Consider the following 17,218-nt stretch of genomic DNA (forward strand, 5'->3'; position numbering starts at 1 on the left):
GAAGGTAAACAAGGTGAAAAAGAAAGAAATGTAAGTGGTCAATAAGACCAAACAGCAAGTGCACCAAAGAGGACTCACCGATGTAAGGATTGGAAGCGGAAGGGCTGTGTCAGCCAGGGATGTCAGCCTTCGCGATTCGCCGCATACAGCGGCTTCTACCGTGCATAATGAACGCCTAAGCGTCCCCCGTATATGTAGGAAGTGCGTCACAATATTATGTTGTTTACAGTTGCCATGACTACGATTTCCTCTCCTCTGACGTGACTTCACTGTTATGGGACGGAAGGTGCGCACCAAGCGAGCGCGACCTTTGCGTCTCAGTGTACGTGGCCACGTACGCTTTGACCGATGCGACCCGCCCCTTCCGATGACGCACTTCCTACATATACGGGGGACGCTTAGGCGTTCATTATGCCCGGTAGAAGCCGCTGTATGCGGCGAATCGCGAAGGCTGACATCCCTGGCTGACACAGCCCTTCCTCTTCCAATCCTTACATCGGTGAGTCCTCTTTGGTGCACTTGCGGTTTGGTCTTATTGACCACTTACATTTCTTTCTTTTTCACCTTGTTTACCTTCCCTACTTTTTGGGTGTATTGCACTTTTGTTCCAGCGCTGCTATCTTTACTACACTGTGAGCACTTTGATACCATTCCTGTCCATTCTATGTTCAGGAGTGGCTTTTTATGCACTTTAGCACTTGTCACTTTCTCATCCTTGTTTACTACCGTGGAATTATTGTGGTTTGAGTGAAGGGTTGGGCTGTATTTATTTTCTATATATTACACAATACTATAGCCATTGGCTGTATGAATTATCATTGTGTCAACCAGGGGTTCATGATTTTAATTGTTTTTATATTTTTCTTGTGTAACCATATTACAATAAAGCTCATCTTTAATTGATATACAATATTCGTGTGGTGCGGTCCTTTCAGGATTCACCTTTGTTGTTTAAACTGATAGATTGTTCAGAATCCTCTTCTGCACACACGACAGTTAATCTAGTTATATTGTAATGAGCTAATTCATATGTACTGGTGCTGCCCACATGGTTGTGTTATGGAGTTGTTCCAATAAAATTGATTCATGTTTGTGGCAGTAATATGACAAAATGTGGAAAACTTTAAGGGGGCCGAATACTTTTGCAACCCACTGTATATGGAAAACATATAAACTCCATGTAGACCGTTTTCTGGCCCACATTTGAACCAGGCACCCAGAACTCCAAGGCGAGAGTGCTATGCACTACACCACTGAAATTTAGGTCGGAATAGTAGATCAGAAGGTCAGTAGAAGAAATATCAGTCCGTTTGCCAACAGATTATCATCAGTTGCACACGGACAGGTCCTCTTACCTGTGTGGAAACAACTGTCTGGGTAGCGCCACATAGGAGTCATCTGAGAAGAAGGCCCCGTAGACTCCTGGGGCATCTACAAAACGAGAAGAACAAAGCAATGTCATTGGCTGGAATGGTGACATGTGACCCTGATGCAGCAATCAGTGGGGACCGCTAATAAAGTGTGAGGAAAATTCTCATTGGGATAGAGAAAGACAGTATATCTACGGTTATGTAATATGAAGCAGAGGGGAATCTCTGATGTCATCAAGGAGGATCCCTGCATAATGAGGGGCTCAATGTGACAAAGCTGTGAGCTGACTGTCCACCTTACAGAACAACAGGTCATGTTTCTGGTGTGTTTTTGATATGGTTTCCAGGCATTAGTAATACAGGCCGTGTTTTCTTTGTACTGCACATTAGTCTTGATTCATGAATGTTACCACGCTGAAGCAGGGCAAATTAAAGTGAACCTCCGGACTAAAAATCTACTCAGCATAACTGAAAAGGCTTGGTGTTTCTTTAACATTTTCACAGCAACAGAACTTTGTTTTTCTTACCAAAGCTTCATTTTTAGCTGCACTTTTTTCCCCTGATGCTGTGCAGAGCATGATGGGATTTCCTATGTTGTTATTCACGTTGCCTAGCAACTGGGAGAGGTGCTCAGGACACAGGACAGTTGGAACTGTATCTCATGCTCCTGTCACCTCCTTTCAACCAAAAAGATGGCTGCCCTCATGAAATCAAACATTTGCCTGTTCTTTTAAAACAGTGGGTAGGAGATTATATTACCTATCTATTTTAATTAACATAACTAATGTAACTTAATGACAGTATGTTTCTTTAGGCTGGAGTTCCTCTTTAAGCATCCTAATGATATCAGCGCGACTGAAGGACAGAGCGGGCCCGCTACACGTGCTTCTGGCAGCGTAGCGCGGCACTCCTTAACAACGACCGTTCCTTGTGAAGTCCCGCGCTATAGTGGCGGCTACTACTATGTTAATTAGTGAAGTATCATGGCAGCGATATGTCACTATCACGTGGGACTTCACAAGGAAGTTCCTGAAACTAAACCTAGACAAAACGGAATTTATGATCTTCCCACCCCGGACATCCATAAACCTCCCAGATGTGCAGGTCACTGTTAACCACACTACCATTCACCCTACCTCTCAAGCCCGCTGTCTGGGTGTCACCCTGGACTCCGCACTCTCCTTCACTCCCCACATCCAAAACCTCACAAAGTCCTGCAACTTCCACCTTAGTAAACATCTGTAAGATTCACCCTTTCCTGACCTCTGCCACCACCAAACTCCTCATCCATGCCCCCATAATTTCCTGCCTTGACTACTGCAATGCCCTGCTGTCTGGTCTCCCTATGACCCGAACAGTCCCACTGCAGTCCATCATGAATGCGGCAGCCAGAATTATCCACTCCTCCCATCGCTCCACCAGGGCGGCTCCCCTCCGTGAATCCCTCCATTGGCTTCCTATCCAGTCCAGAATCAGATTCAAGATACTGTGTCTGACCTACAAATCTGTCCACAAAACCTGTCCAACCTACATTTCCGATCTTACTCAGAGGTACACACCTAGCCGCTCACTCCGCTCTTCCAATGAACTTCGCCTAACCGCCCCCCGCATCACCCAGTCCCATGCACGCCTCCAGGACTTCTCAAGAGCTGCTCCAACACTATGGAACTCCCTACCTCCACGCTCCACCCATTAGGGCAACCCCCTCCTTCAACATCTTCAAGAAAGCCCTCAAAACTCACCTTTTCACTCTGGCCTACTACTCCTCACAAGTGCTCTAAACCCACAGCTGAACTCTGGTCTCCTACCTCTCGTGTCCCTACCTCTCCCTTTAGATTGTAAGCCTTTGGGCAGGGTCCTCCTCCTTTTGTGTCCTACCTGATCATGCACCTCTATTACTGTGCACCCATGCTATGCAGCTGAGTGAACCTATCTTGCCTAATCTCCATGCTCCATCCAGTGACTGACTAAGCATTACCTTGTACTCATACTGTGCTGCGTGATCTGGTCTTTCTTGTATTCAGGTATTGCCATTTTGCTGTATGTCACCCCTAAATATTGTCTGTAACCTAAATTAATGTGCAGCACTGCGTAATATGTTGGCGCTTTATAAATACAATAAATAAATAAGGAACGGTTGTCGCTAAGGAGTGCCGCGCTACGCTGCCAGAAGCATGTGTAGGGGGCCCCACTCTGTCGTGAAGTCGCACTGATATTATTAAGGCGCGTAACCTCATTTAGCTTGAGCTGCTTCATCGCTGTAACATTCATGAAACAAGCCCATTGTTACTAAACTTACTAAAGAAGAACTCTACAGATACAGGACAGAATCCAGTAACCTATTACTATTACTGGGCAGCGTTTTCATGGGGAGGAAGGGGGGCTGTGGAGTACCGGAGAGAGCTCTGGACACGCTCAGACTGAGATTAGCGACATGTTGTGGCGATGATAAATTGGTGATCTCAACAGGCAATGAAGATGTGCTATAGCACACAATGGTGATAGGGGATTGCATCACACAGTACTGTGCAAACATTTTAGGCAGGCGTGAAAAAATCATGTAGAGTAAGATTACTTTCACAAATATGAATTCTAAATGTTCATTCTGATCAATTCACAAAATTCAGATTGAGTAAACAGGAGAAAAATGTGGATACTTGCTAGTAGTGGAAGTCTCTATATGGTGTAGAGGCTTCCTCCTTGAGCCAAACACATCTGGTCTGGGCAAGTGTGAGTAAGGACCACAAATGCCCAGTTAAACCCGGGGGCACAGCCACGAGAAACCTACTCAAAAAGCTACAGTATTGTCACATATTCTTAGGGTTCCAGAATTAGGTCGGTGGAATCATGGAGGACATGGGAAGCCTCTGGACTATCCTGAGGCTTTTCAGTGTATAGAAGAACAAGGAGTCCTGGAAGTGATGGTATGGCCCACACAGAGGCCTGATCTCTAAAGATGAACAAGGAGTCCTGGAAGTGATGGTATGGCCCACACAGAGGCCTGATCTCTGAAGATGAACAAGGCGTCCTGGAAATTATAGTATGTTTTACACAGAGCTCTGATCTATAAAGATAAACAAGAAGTCCTGGAAGAGCTAGTCCAGCGCACAAAGAGCCCTAATCTTTAAAGAGAACCTGTATAAAAAAAAGTGCCCCTGGGGGGTACTCACCTGGGGAGGGGAAAGCCTCAGGGTCCCAATGAGACTTCCCCCTCCGCTGTAGCAGCAGGCAGTCCAGCACTGGCTCCCCCGGAGTGTTCCGGAATCCTCCCTCAACAAGCCTGACAAGCGCTGATTTATTTACCTTTCCTGACTCCAGCGGGCGTGCTGTTGCGGCTTTCCTGACGGAGATAGGCGGAAATAGCCGATCTCTGTCGGGTTCGCTCTACTGCGCAGGAGACTTGTGCCTGCGCAGTAGAGCGGCCAGACAGCTATCGGCTATTTCCGCCTATCTTCGAGGCATGGAGAGTCGATACTGCGCCTGCACTGGAGCCCGGAAGGTAAATATTTACATCCCTGCTGTTCGGGGAGCTTTCTCGCTGCCGCCGTGGGACGCCTCAATAGGATCCGGAGGCTTCCCCCACCCGAGGTGAGTACCCCCCAGGGGACGTTTTTCTTGATACAGGTTTTGATCAAGGAGTCCTGGATGTGATGGTATGGCTCACACAGAGCCCTGATCTCTAAAGATGAAGAGGGAGTCCTGGGCGTAGTGGTAAGGCTCACACAGAACTCTGATCTCTAAAGATGAACAGGGAGTCCTGGGCGTAGTGGTATGGCTCACACAGAGCCCTGATCTCTAAAGATGAACAGGGAGTCCTGGGCGTAGTGGTATGGCTCACACAGAGCCCTGATCTCTAAAGATGAAGAGGGAGTCCTGGGCGTAGTGGTAAGGCTCACACAGAACTCTGATCTCTAAAGATGAACAGGGAGTCCTGGGCGTAGTGGTATGGCTCACACAGAGCCCTGATCTCTAAAGATGAACAGGGAGTCCTGGGCGTAGTGGTATGGCTCACACAGAGCCCTGATCTCTAAAGATGAACAGGGAGTCCTGGGTGTAGTGGTATGGCTCACACAGAGCCCTGATCTCTAAAGATGAACAGGGAGTCCTGGGCGTAGTGGTATGGCTCACACAGAACTCTGATCTCTAAAGATGAACAGGGAGTCCTGGGCGCAGTGGTATGGCTCACACAGAGCCCTGATCTCTAAAGATGAACAGGGAGTCCTGGGCGTAGTGGTATGGCTCACACAGAACTCTGATCTCTAAAGGTGAACAGGGAGTCCTGGGCGTAGTGGTATGGCTCACACAGAGCCCTGATCTCTAAAGATGAACAGGGAGTCCTGGGCGTAGTGGTATGGCTCACACAGAACTCTGATCTCTAAAGATGAACAGGGAGTCCTGGGCGTAGTGGTATGGCTCACACAGAACTCTGATCTCTAAAGATGAACAGGGAGTCCTGGGCGCAGTGGTATGGCTCACACAGAGCCCTGATCTCTAAAGATGAACAGGGAGTCCTGGGCGTAGTGGTATGGCTCACACAGAACTCTGATCTCTAAAGATGAACAGGGAGTCCTGGGCGCAGTGGTATGGCTCACACAGAGCCCTGATCTCTAAAGATGAACAGGGAGTCCTGGGCGTAGTGGTATGGCTCACACAGAACTCTGATCTCTAAAGATGAACAGGGAGTCCTGAGCGTAGTGGTATGGCTCACACAGAGCCCTGATCTCTAAAGATGAACAGGGAGTCCTGGGCGCAGTGGTATGGCTCACACAGAGCCCTGATCTCTAAAGATGAACAGGGAGTCCTGGGCGTAGTGGTATGGCTCACACAGAACTCTGATCTCTAAAGGTGAACAGGGAGTCCTGCGCGTAGTGGTATGGCTCACACAGAGCCCTGATCTCTAAAGATGAACAGGGAGTCCTGGGCGTAGTGGTATGGCTCACACAGAACTCTGATCTCTAAAGATGAACAGGGAGTCCTGGGCGTAGTGGTATGGCTCACACAGAACTCTGATCTCTAAAGATGAACAGGTAGTCCTGGGCGTAGTGGTATGGCTCACACAGAACTCTGATCTCTAAAGATGTACAAGGAGTTCTGAAAGTCATGGTAGAGCTCAAATCTCATCATCATAGAGTGTGTCTGGGATTAGATGAAGGACAGAAAAGCCTACACCCACAGAAGACCTCTGGTGAGTTCTCCAAGGTGTTTAGGACAGCCTTTAAAAACTGTGTATAAGTCTACATAAAAGACTTCGCAAAGGAAGAGTACATCAAATAATGATTATCGTTTCTTCATTCACTTTGAACTGTTCAATGATAATAATAATAATAAAAAACAATGACCAATTCTGATTGTGAAACAATTCTGACCAATGCAAGGTGTTGCACTGCATTGATCAGTGCAATGCTAAAGTTTCAACAATTTTTAATAAACTCCTTGCAGAAGTAGTAGTCAATGGTTTTTGAAACTTTGGGTGGAAATCTACATGCTCAGCTTTAGAATACAGCCTTCTTTTCACACCTGCCTGATATTTTTGCACAGTACTGTATGCTGCCCCAATGCTGACCAAGGAGCAGATGCCCAGCCCTGTATCATGAATCAGGCAATATCATTCCATTTATACTGCTTGTCTGAGTGATCTCCGGGTGCTTTGCAGCAGACAGACACCCCCACTTAGCGGGCACACTATAATGACTTATAATCTCATTATCTGCAGAAGATTCCCTGTAATAGGTGGACACGATAATAGGTGGACCAGGATGACCCCAGCAGGCAGATAGCGGCGCAGTGGCAGAAGCGCGGGGACAGAGGATATGTTAGGAGTAAAAATCGGGGATACAGTACCGTTCCCCCCACTTCCTTCCCGAGTTCCGTCCTCCAGGTTGGCAGAAGCTGCTCCTGTACAAGTGCAAAGAAGCTTGTTAGCAACACAAACTCAGCATAGCAGCTGCACTACAGCACACAGCAGCACATGACTGGCAGGCTCCCTGATAACAGGGGGACATGCGTGGCATACTCCCTGCAGGAAGGGTGGTGGCACACACAGCACACACGCATCACTTTTACTATCTGTAATGATTTTCGGCAATGGGGTATAGAACAAACTTTCCCAGAGTACAGCTCCACCCACTAGTGTTTGACAGACCAATGTGAGAATGTCTTGAGGCCACTGAGGCTCTGGACTGGAGTGGGGCCAGACTTAAGGTTACGGAGGTGGAGGCCCCTTGTGTGGGGTATAGTCTGGGGTTGAACATCTGCCTCTGCAGATATTCCCATTCTGTACTGTGACAGACAACTCTACACACTTGTGGACCAAAATTTTTGATATTTCTCCGGTTGTGAGAGATTCAGGAATAACTTTTTTCATACAAGGTTTTTTGATCTATTTTTATAGGGCTGCGCAGTCTTCTATACGTGTGCACACGATCTAGTGATATTTACATCTAGGAGGGGGAGAGTGGTGGGCACGCCTGGGTGGGTATGTGCGTGGATGGGGTGGGGGATGGGTTATATGGTGGGATTTTATCTTGTAGTTTTTAATAATGAGCATATGTTTGAATAAAGTTTTGTACTTTTGAATAAGACTGATTTGTATTCAATCAGGCCTCACCCCTCCTTCATTCTATCTTATAGTTTGTACTATTGCCTCTGCAGATATTCCCATTCTGTACTGGGACAGACAACTCTACACACTTGTGGACCAGAACTAATTGTTGTGCAGACACTGTGTCTTTTATACTGTCTACACACCACAGCCAGGCAGACCCCTCCTCAATTACAGCTGATGAACAGTGAACAGTCAGCATACGGGGTCTGTTGAGACCTTCCTCATGCTGGGAATATCAAGAACTCATCACGTCTTTCCCAGGAGAAAAAAAAGACAAATGTCTCTCCATCATATCTGCTACCTCAATATGAGGTCAAACTCTGGTGTGAGGTCAGAGCTCTGCACATACGAGGCCTGACATAGAGACCTCGTTTATGCAATCATATATACAATCTTGCCCTGTCTGTAGGACCCATCATTCTGTGCTCCATCTGTGGGGACTACCCTTCCCTATGCCTTCTGAGGGAAAACCCTTTCATCTAGGGAACCTCCTTTCCCTATATGTGGGGACTCCCCAGACTTAACTGTGCCCCTCCTACAATCTCCCACTCTGCACTTGGTGAACACACTTTTTCCCCCACTTCATCAGTGAGAAACCCCTTTTCAGACCTACTTTTTTTGGGTGGGGTCTCCCTCTTCAACCACTTTATTTGTGGAGATCTAACTTTCCCTACACTTTCTGAGGGGACCTCCCTTTCTCCGCTTAACCTGTGGGGACCCTCCTTCCTACGCTTACTCCGTGGGGACAATCCTTCCTCCACTTTCACCGTGGGGACCCTCCCCTTTCCCTTTAGGGACCCCCTATTTCCACTTTCCCTGTGGGGACCCCCATACACTGACATATGTACAGATTCTCACCTGTCTCACAGAAGGTTCCGGAGAAGCCATCTGGGCAGTGACATCGGTTGTCCTTACAGACCCCACCATTGACACAAGGATTCTGTATCTGGCAGCGATCCTCATGTGATTCGCATCGGTCACCTAGAAGACAAATGACATCATAGATGACATCAGAATCTGCTCTGCTGACACAGTCCAATCAGAGTACTGCTTGCATGATGAGCTATTATTGTCACCTGTGTCTCCTATAGAAAAGAACAGCTTTCTTCATGTCACCCTCATACCTGCCATCCCGTGCTCACTTCCCACCAGACTTGTATCTACATGGAGTTATAATGGTCACGTCATGCAGTTCCCTCACAATTGTGTCTGCTTGGAGGGGGTAAAGTCCACCGCTGCCTCCCTCTTTTTTTTTTTTACAGTTTTAGCTACTTTTATCCTTTTGGCGCCTCTGTTCATTTCCACAGGTCCCTTACATGTTATGGCTCGGTGCAGACTCATAAATGCACTCCAGTGGGGATATCGGTGCCCATTCAAGTCCCCAACATCTGCACCCCTCCTCCTACTGTATGCTAACACTACAATAACGTTTGTAAAGCGCTTTTCTTCCATAGGACTCAAAGCACATAGATATGTCTCGGATCAATACAGGGTTGCAGGCTGGACTGTGTTACAGAGGATATAGTCCTGATTTGGTGTGGCAGGGAGTTCCAAATTTTAGGGGCAGCATGACAGAAGGCTCTGTCTCCAAAGGTTTTGAGGTGGACTCTGGGAGTGACCAAGTTATTAGATCCTTTTGATCTAAGATTGTTGGAGGTGTGATGCAGTTTCAACAGATCCTTCAGGTATTCAGGGCCCAGATTGAGCAAGGATTTAATGTCAATAAGCCAATCGTAAACAGAATTCTTCATTTTATTGGTAGCCAGTGGAGTGAGAGAAGGATTGGTGTTATGTGGCAATGGCGGGGTTGGCTAGTTAACAGCCTTGCAACGGCATTCTGTATTAATTATATTCTGTACTAATTGCAGGCGGTGCAGGTCTTTGTATGGAAGTCTGTCCAATTTAGTCTAATATGTCAAGGAGACTCTGTTGGTGAGATTTCTGCACCTATGAGTTCTGAGCTCTTCACATCTGAAAGTCCTGGTCCCATGGACACCCTACCCCCAGATTCTTTCATACAGTATACAGAAAGAGAATAGGGAGGGTCCACTATGCTGCACTCATTACTATTAGGTCACTCCACACCCTCACCTTGGAAGCCATCACGGCACAGACACTGGTACTCGTACTCCCCGGTGGGTAGACACCGTCCTCCGTGCAGGCATGGCATGCGGTCACAGGGGGAGCTGTCATAGCACTGGCTGATGGCTCGGCTCTCTATGAAGCTGTACGAAATGTCTACTTTCTTGTTATTGATGGAAACCTGAAGGAAAAAAATCAGATAATTAAAAAATACTTTCTCTGTAACCTCTTTCCACATATTCCTGGAGCCACCAACTCCTGAGAACATGGCAAAAAAGGTGTAGCAAGGACCTTCCCAGTCCTGCAATGACACCTCATTATCTGCATGGACATAATTACCACTTTCCTACCATTACAGGAGACCTCAGAGTCTGTAGGAAGTACCTATACCACTTATCTCCTGGGGATTTGTGAGCTGCTATAGCTGATATAGTATAAATCTCTCTGGAGACTGGAGATCAGTAAGTGATCCTCCAAATGTGTTCTGGTTTGAGTAGACCAATTGCTGAACTCACGTCTCCAATGCAACCCTGGTATGGCTGAGTGACATTGACATCAGCTGGAAGCTCCACAGTGTTGTCTACACCTCCAAGGTACATCAGTGTCTTCAGGTTGAGCCCTTGGCTTTTCCCCGGAGAAGAACGCTTCACTGGTTGGTTTCCATCAATCAGTAGGGTTCCATCCTTATTAATTCTCTCTGCAGAGGCTCTGTGCCATTGTCCCAGACTTATGGGATCTGCACTTCTTAATATGGCGATACCTGGAAGACATAAGCGGACCAACATTACAGCCATCCTGATTACACCAAACATGGAATGTTGAGCCTGTCACATAAACGTGAAGATGTCAGAGGAATGACACAATGATGATAAGCCTTAAAGTGGATCCGAGATGAACTTTTACTCCTTGCATAATTGTGTTCCTTACATATAGTTTATAGGGCATTCCTCAAGCCAAATACTTGTTTTGTTTTGTTTTAATACCCTAATTTCCTATAAACTAAACAAACCACACCCACAGCTTCTCCAGAGTGCCTTGGCGCTTGCAAGGGATTGTGGGATTTCAGTCTGGGCAGGTGAAAAAGGTGTTACTAGCTATAGATTTCAGAGGCAGAGTTTTCACAATCTGAGAGCTGCAGTGCAGATACAGATCAGTTGCCTGTGTAAGGCCAGAAACCCACTGGGAGCGCTTTGTAAGCGTGAGTGATTTGAAAAAGCTCTTGGTAATGCAATGCTATGGGGGATTTTTATAAAATCACATCACTCAAGTGGGATCACACCCATAGCATTACATTAGCTAGAGCTTTTCAAATCACAAAGCGCTCAGAAAAGCTCTCCTAGTGGGTTTCAGGCCTCATGGAAGAGATAAGAGTGGAGTTTTCACAGAATATGCAGATTAGCATGCCTAGACACAGATAAGCGTGCCTGCCTGTGTGTGTAATTGTGTAATAGTGACAAGCAGAAAACATGTCTGCTCCCATTGTATCACAGGAAAAAATATTAATATACTGTTGAAGCTGTTTGAAGATAGATTTGCTGTGTAAACTATCTAAACTTTAGATAAGATTTATAGACAAGTCACTTGTTATATTTAGTTTTTCATCTCGGATCCGCTTTAACAGCATAGCTGAGAAGAGAAGTATCTCACAATGCAGGTCCCAAGTATCTTCATCCCACACAGAAACAGAGCAAAATAATAGTAAGTGCTTCAACCCACTATGATCTACTCCCCTGCTACCAGTAACTTGGCGTGTGTTGGGACATTGTCCTTCCTGTTCCTCCAGACATAAAGGAAGAAACAGATTCCATGCTGGAAGATCTCTGTTTGAGATAAGGAGTGTCTACAGTAATCAGAGGAGGAGTTTATTATTCCCCCGCCCCACTGTATTCAAGGGACAAAGGCAAAGGCGTGTCAAATATCAGTGACTAAAATTTATTTTTGGATATTTTAGCTTGCTCATACTATACTTGTAAAGATTGCTAAAAACAACACTTTTGTATTGTAATCAGTGTGCATTATGGTGCTAATAATCTGAAAAAAAAAACCTAAAAAGCCCCACCTTGCAAGGTAGAGCCAAGCTATTCTTCTGTCTTTAAAGAACAACTTAAAGGGACTCCGAACAGTGCAGAAACTATGGAAAGATGCATATCATTTTAAAGCTCTCTTTCTCCTCTTTCCAATGATATATAAACCACCACCCTACGCATTTTAGTTTTCGCTATTTTCGCGATTGAAATTGCCGCGGCCGCAATTTCAATCGCGAAAATAGAGAAAACTAAAAGGCGTAGGGCGACGATTTAGGTGTCGCCAGAAAGAGGAGAAAGAGAGCTTTAAAATGATATCCATCTTTCCATAGTTACTTGTATTACACAGGACGACACTTTCTTCAGTGTCAGCAGCTCCATTCAGCAGAATGGAGCTGCTGACTTTAGTAAAAAGTCGCCCTGTGTAATACAATATAACTATAGAAAGATGGATATCATTTTAAAGCTCTCTTTCTCCTCTTTCTGGTGACACCTAAATCGTCGCCCTACGCCTTTTAGTTTTCTCTATTTTCGCGGTTGAAATTGCGGCCGCGGCAATTTCAATCGCGAAAATAGCGAAAAATAAAATGCGTAGGGTGGCGGTTTATATATCATTGGAAAGAGGAGAAAGAGAGCTTTAAAATGATATGCATCTTTCCATAGTTTCTGCACTGCTCGGAGTCCCTTTAAGTAAAAGGGATATGGAGGCTGCCATATTTATTTCCACTATCCCAAAACGTTTGTGATAGTGTTCTGTGGACTGATGAAACAAAATTAGAACTGTTTGGGCCAACGGATCAACGCTATGTTTGGAGGAGGAAGAACAAGGCCTATGAAGAAATTAACACCTTGCCTACTGTGAAGCATGGTGGGGGGTCAATCATGCTTTGGGGCTGTTTTGCTTCTGCAGGTACAGGGAAGCTTCAGCATGTGCAAGGTACCATGAATTCTCTTCAGTAGCAGGAGATATTGGATGAAAATTTGATGCAGTCTGTCACAAACCTGAGGCTTGGGAGACGTTGGACCTTTCAACAGGACAATGATCCCAAGCATACCTCCAAGTCCACTAGAGCATGGTTGCAGATTAAAGGCTGGAACATTCTGGAGTAGCCATCGCAGTCACCAGACTTAAATCCGATTGAGAACCTCTGGTGAGACTTAAAGAAAGCAGTTGCAGCGCGCAAGCCTAAGCATGTGACTGAACTAAAGGCGTTTGCCCATGAAGAATGGGCTAAGATACCCGTAGATCGCTGCAAGACACTTGTGTCAAGCTATGCTTCACGTTTAAAAGCTTTAATAACTGGAAAAGGATGTTGTACTAAGTACTAAGAATGAATGTCACTTAGGGGTTGAATAAAACTGATAATTATGTGAGCACAGAAAAGACATTTGTGGTTATTTCATTATAAATGTTATGCTATATTTGACTGACTTACAAGTGCCTCTTTGATTTAATTGTAAACAAGATGACTGAAATGATCAAAATCAATGTCAAACTGGCTAAAACACTCAATTTCAGTTGAAGGTTTAATAATTCTGAACACAACTGTACATTATGAAGACCAATACATCATGATCATCCAATCCTATGTTCTTACCTGATCCCAACTGAAATCGGAACTCCAGATGTCCTTGAGCCATGGTCAGTGACACAAAGTCATTTACAGGGGCGCCTGTCCCACCGCTGAAAAACAAGAGTCCATCTGTAGAGAGTGGCTTGAATTCCAGGTCCACCCGTAGGTCATTGTGTATGTTGGTAAGGGAAGGGTAGGAAATAAAGGAGGTTTCTCCATTGAATGATGGTGTGTTGACCATGACACCTGTCAGTAAGAATGGAGAAGATCATGCATGTTGATCTAAGATGAAAGACATCTCAGCTATTTATAGTACAACAGATGGATCCAAGAGAAAAAAACAAAAGTGGCCAGTCATTCATTCAGCACTATCCGTACCATCCATGCACTTGTCTCCAGACTTGCCCAGGTGGCAGCGGCATGTGTAGCCAAGTCCATCTGCCCGGTTGATGCAGGTGGCTTCAGGTCCACATGCGTCTGCAGGAAACAAGAGACTGGTGAGTGAGGCACGGCTATGGCACTACAGATGCACATGTCTGTCATATGCGCTGTTGATTTACCTGGGTGACAGTGCAGAGCACGAGAATGTTCACAGTTACTGCCAGCAAAGCCCGGGGGACATTCACACACGTAACCACTACTCTCCGAATCCCGACAGATCCCTCGATTCTGAAGAAGACAAGTGTTAGCAGGCAAGAACACGTATGAAATAATGGCAATGCCACGTATATCAACACAAAAGATAGCATAGAAAGCCATGTGCACTGAAAGTAGTGGTCAGCTCTATACTTCCTCCAACCCCCGACCCACAGGTCATAACAAAAATCCAGATAAAACACACCACAGCCAAGAGCAAAGAGGACTATGTGGAAAAATGGAGGTGTGAACTAAAACAGTCACAAAAGCTAACCATATACCAGTCTCTACAAAGAGAATATAAAATGGCCCCATACCTGGAAAAACTCCAAAACTCTCAAGAGAGGTAAATCATGAGTGTCTACAGATTGAGTGCTCACAACCTTGAAATAGTGTCTGGGAGACACAGACAGACGTACAAACCCAGGTAGGAGAGACTATGCCAACACTGTGAGCAGAATACCCTTGAGGATGAAAGCAAATTGTTGGAACTATTCCCAGACTTTCTCACATTAGAAGATGAGAGAAAAACATATATCCTACTGGGAGAAGAGGAATCCACAGTGACTATTGCTGCGCGCTATGTCACAGCATGCCACAGACTGAGAGGAGCATAACGGAACTGTAAACCTAAAAAATGTCCACAGACTGCTTAGCCATTGTCCCCCTACTCCCACCCCCCTTCCATGTCCCCCTTTTCCCTCTGCTTTGGCAATACCTGTAATGAATCTTGGTCATGCCAATAAAGCTATCTTTGATTTGATTTGAATTGCATCATGCAGCAAGTGACTCTGGGTAACGGGGGTGACAGACTAAAAAGCTTTTGTTACCTTTTAGTGAATATTATAAAACTACTAAAAGCAGTATAATAACCGTTAACTGAATGCCTCACAAGAATGGAGGAGGCTGCACCACCAAACCTACAAAAGGAATTACGGTATGATGAAAACCCAAAACGGGCCCTGGGTAATTAATTCTTCGGACATTATCTAGGTGACCTGTCTTGTATTATTGTGTTTGGCACCAGTAATTAGGGAATTTGCCTTTGATATTAGCAGTTATACTACCATGAAAGTTGAGCTTTGAAGACAACCTATGTCTTTGCTGTTGGACGTACCTTGCATGGTCGGTCCCTGCAGGTTGGACAGTTGGAGATTCCTCTGGTTCTCAGATCCAGATCCTTGAAGATGACCTCCTCACCTTGGAGAATAAGTTGCCGGACGCAACCTATAAGATAAGAAAACAATTGCAGGTGAGGAAGAGTCTTCCTTGATCCTGAAACAACCTATCAGGCTAATGTTCTCTGGAGAGGTCTCTAATTACCTACAAAGCCTTTGCTCAGGCCCGTCTTGGAGACAACTTCATAGTTTGGATAACCTCCAAGGTAGAGCTCCTCATTTAGGTCCAGACCCTGGAATCTACCCTGAATACAGAACAAACATTCACAATCTACACCAATCGACCCTCTTACCCTGAAAATTTGTATGCAAGACATCAAACAGAAACTGACAGCTTTACAAGGTGATGATCAGAATATTTACTGACGAGGATAAGCAGATAAGCCACCTCATTACCTGTGAGGTTCCATTGACTGGAGTTTGGTTGTCCACCACAAGCGATCCTTGGTTCAGACTCCTGTGAAGGGTAATGGTGTGGAACTCGCCCAGACTGAGGGGGATGGGATAACGGATGGTAGCCATTCCTGAGCCAGCATCAAATCTGCAGACAAATGTAGCAAGTTATCACAAGAAACATGAGGCAATGGAAGACACCGGTGATCATCACTTGGAAAAAATGTAGATCATCACATGACACTTATGGTATACTGAAGCTAGATCAGCTTCAATATCTCAAAAAAGGGTATCTCAAAAAATGGAGTATACCTCTCACATGTATGTAAATATTTTATTATATCAGGCTGCCACTGGAATCCTTTTCCACTCCTCCATAATGAAGCTGGTAGATGTTAGGGACCTTGCGCTCCTCCCCCTTCCGTTTGTGGATGACCCACAGATGCTCAAATGGGTTTAGGTCTGGAAACATACTTAGCCAGTCCAGCACCTTTACCCTTAGTTTCTTTAGCAAGGCATTGGTTGTCTTGGAGGAGAGTTTGGGGTTGTTATCATGTTGGAATACTGCCCTGTGCCCCAGCTTCTGAAGGGAGAGGATCATGTTCTGCTTCACTATGTCACAGTACATGTTGATATTCATGGTTCCCTCAATGAACTGTAGCTCCCCAGTGCCAGTAGCACTCATGCAGCCCCAAACCATGACACTCCCACCACCATGTTTCACTGTAGGCAAGACACACTTGTCTTTGTACTCCTCACCTGGTTGCCATGCAGTCACAACTGTGTGATGTGAAGATCAAAATAATCTAATGGAAGGTGTGCAGCACCTGACTGAATAGTGAGGCATCTATCACTGAGTGGGAGAGGTGAGAGGGGTGCCTGTGTGACTCTACAAAAGCTGAAGGTTATTTTGTGGATTCCAGCAGAAGAGCCGCTCCTTTCCTCCCCCTTGTTTTCAATTTATTGAGAATTGTTTAAAGGTCGATCAATGACAAGGAATGACATTTTGTATTTGATTTTGTGATCTGTTGCATACGATTACCAAACTGATTTCTCAAAAGATTGGATTGTATCCTGTGTGATCACATTTAATAAACTGCAGAGTGGTACTGTAGAGGAATCCCAGAGGAAAGACACAAATCTGTATCATATAGTAAGTAATGTCTGTGATACGTAAGAAAACAAAACCTCACCGGAACTCCGGCCGTCCTCCCACCAGACCGAAGGACATGAAGTCTGCCCCACTGCTCTTCTTCTGTCCGCTGTACACCAACATTCCTGCAGGAAATGACAGTCAGTGTGCCGTCATCATACACCCTGTGCATTCTATATACATCCCCTGGCATGCAGGGACTAT

The 17,218-nt window shown here is 45.5% G+C and overlaps 1 protein-coding gene across 5 annotated transcripts in view; it reads right to left on the reverse strand.

The window, feature by feature from the left end:
* The window catches only part of HSPG2 (heparan sulfate proteoglycan 2), a 277,578-nt gene that overhangs the window by 18,459 nt on the left and 241,901 nt on the right, over positions 1-17,218 (reverse strand). For all 5 annotated transcript variants that reach the window (XM_068241592.1, XM_068241590.1, XM_068241589.1 and 2 more), the window contains 12 exons: positions 17,055-17,139; positions 15,865-16,009; positions 15,614-15,713; positions 15,408-15,517; positions 14,215-14,323; positions 14,033-14,131; positions 13,679-13,900; positions 10,572-10,816; positions 10,066-10,237; positions 8,833-8,955; positions 7,212-7,265; positions 1,356-1,431 (listed from right to left, as the gene is read on the reverse strand). In XM_068241592.1, coding sequence (XP_068097693.1) covers positions 1,356-1,431; positions 7,212-7,265; positions 8,833-8,955; positions 10,066-10,237; positions 10,572-10,816; positions 13,679-13,900; positions 14,033-14,131; positions 14,215-14,323; positions 15,408-15,517; positions 15,614-15,713; positions 15,865-16,009; positions 17,055-17,139 — 1,540 coding nt within the window. The remainder of the gene's footprint in view (positions 1-1,355; positions 1,432-7,211; positions 7,266-8,832; positions 8,956-10,065; positions 10,238-10,571; positions 10,817-13,678; positions 13,901-14,032; positions 14,132-14,214; positions 14,324-15,407; positions 15,518-15,613; positions 15,714-15,864; positions 16,010-17,054; positions 17,140-17,218) is intronic.

This window comes from Hyperolius riggenbachi, chromosome 6, assembly GCF_040937935.1.
Source record: "Hyperolius riggenbachi isolate aHypRig1 chromosome 6, aHypRig1.pri, whole genome shotgun sequence".
Taxonomy (NCBI): domain Eukaryota; kingdom Metazoa; phylum Chordata; class Amphibia; order Anura; family Hyperoliidae; genus Hyperolius; species Hyperolius riggenbachi.